At 40.4% G+C, this 644-nt stretch overlaps 1 protein-coding gene across 1 annotated transcript; it reads right to left on the bottom strand.

Moving 5' to 3' along the window:
• Positions 1 to 7: 7 nt before the first annotated feature.
• Positions 8 to 637, bottom strand: LOC110440702 (60S ribosomal protein L1-B-like; the record flags this gene model as incomplete). The annotated part of the gene is made up of 1 exon (XM_021483857.1): positions 8 to 637. A coding segment is annotated over one exon (630 nt), but the record flags the coding sequence as incomplete, so codon positions are not given.
• Between the last annotated feature and the right edge of the window lie 7 nt (positions 638 to 644).

Genomic DNA, 644 nt, shown 5'->3' with positions numbered 1-644 from the left:
GACGGATTGGCTTACCCATAGTACTCTTAATGAAAAGAGAACGAACGTTTTGCCAGTTCTTCTTTAAAAGAGAAATTAAGAAGTTAATGGCTAACATAGTGTTGGCAAGAATTTCATCTTCAGTCATGTTAACGTGACCAACGGCAACACCTAAGCAAAGAACCTTCTTAAGTTGGAACTTAATGGTAGCCTTGATTTCATCACACTTAGTGTTAAGGTCGACACCGTGGGCAACTGGAGTTGGGAACTTACCAGCCTTGTTAAGACCTGGACCTAATAAACGTGGAATTTGCTTAATAAGAGCTTCAGAGGCAATGAAGGCATCGTATCTCTTGGCGAGCTTCTTAACGAGCTTCTTGTTCTTGTTAAGCTTCTTTAAGTCTTCGACAGACATGCATGGAAGACCAATAGCCTTAGCTTGATCAATGTGGTAAGCATCACCAAGAAGACAGATCTTAAGATTTGGTCTTGGGACGTTTGGAAGCTTAATAGTACCAGAGAAACGCTTATCACGTTGTGGATCGTAGTTCTTAAGACCAATTTGAAGTTCAATGGATTCAGTGAACTTACGTGGCTTTTCTTCCTTAGAGTACTTTAAGATTTCAGCAATAGCTTCTCTAACGGCAGACACTTGAACTTTAGAC

The sequence above is a fragment of the Mizuhopecten yessoensis genome, unplaced genomic scaffold (assembly GCF_002113885.1).
Source record: "Mizuhopecten yessoensis strain PY_sf001 unplaced genomic scaffold, ASM211388v2 scaffold695981, whole genome shotgun sequence".
Taxonomy (NCBI): domain Eukaryota; kingdom Metazoa; phylum Mollusca; class Bivalvia; order Pectinida; family Pectinidae; genus Mizuhopecten; species Mizuhopecten yessoensis.
This window is presented reverse-complemented; position numbering and strand designations above follow the sequence as displayed.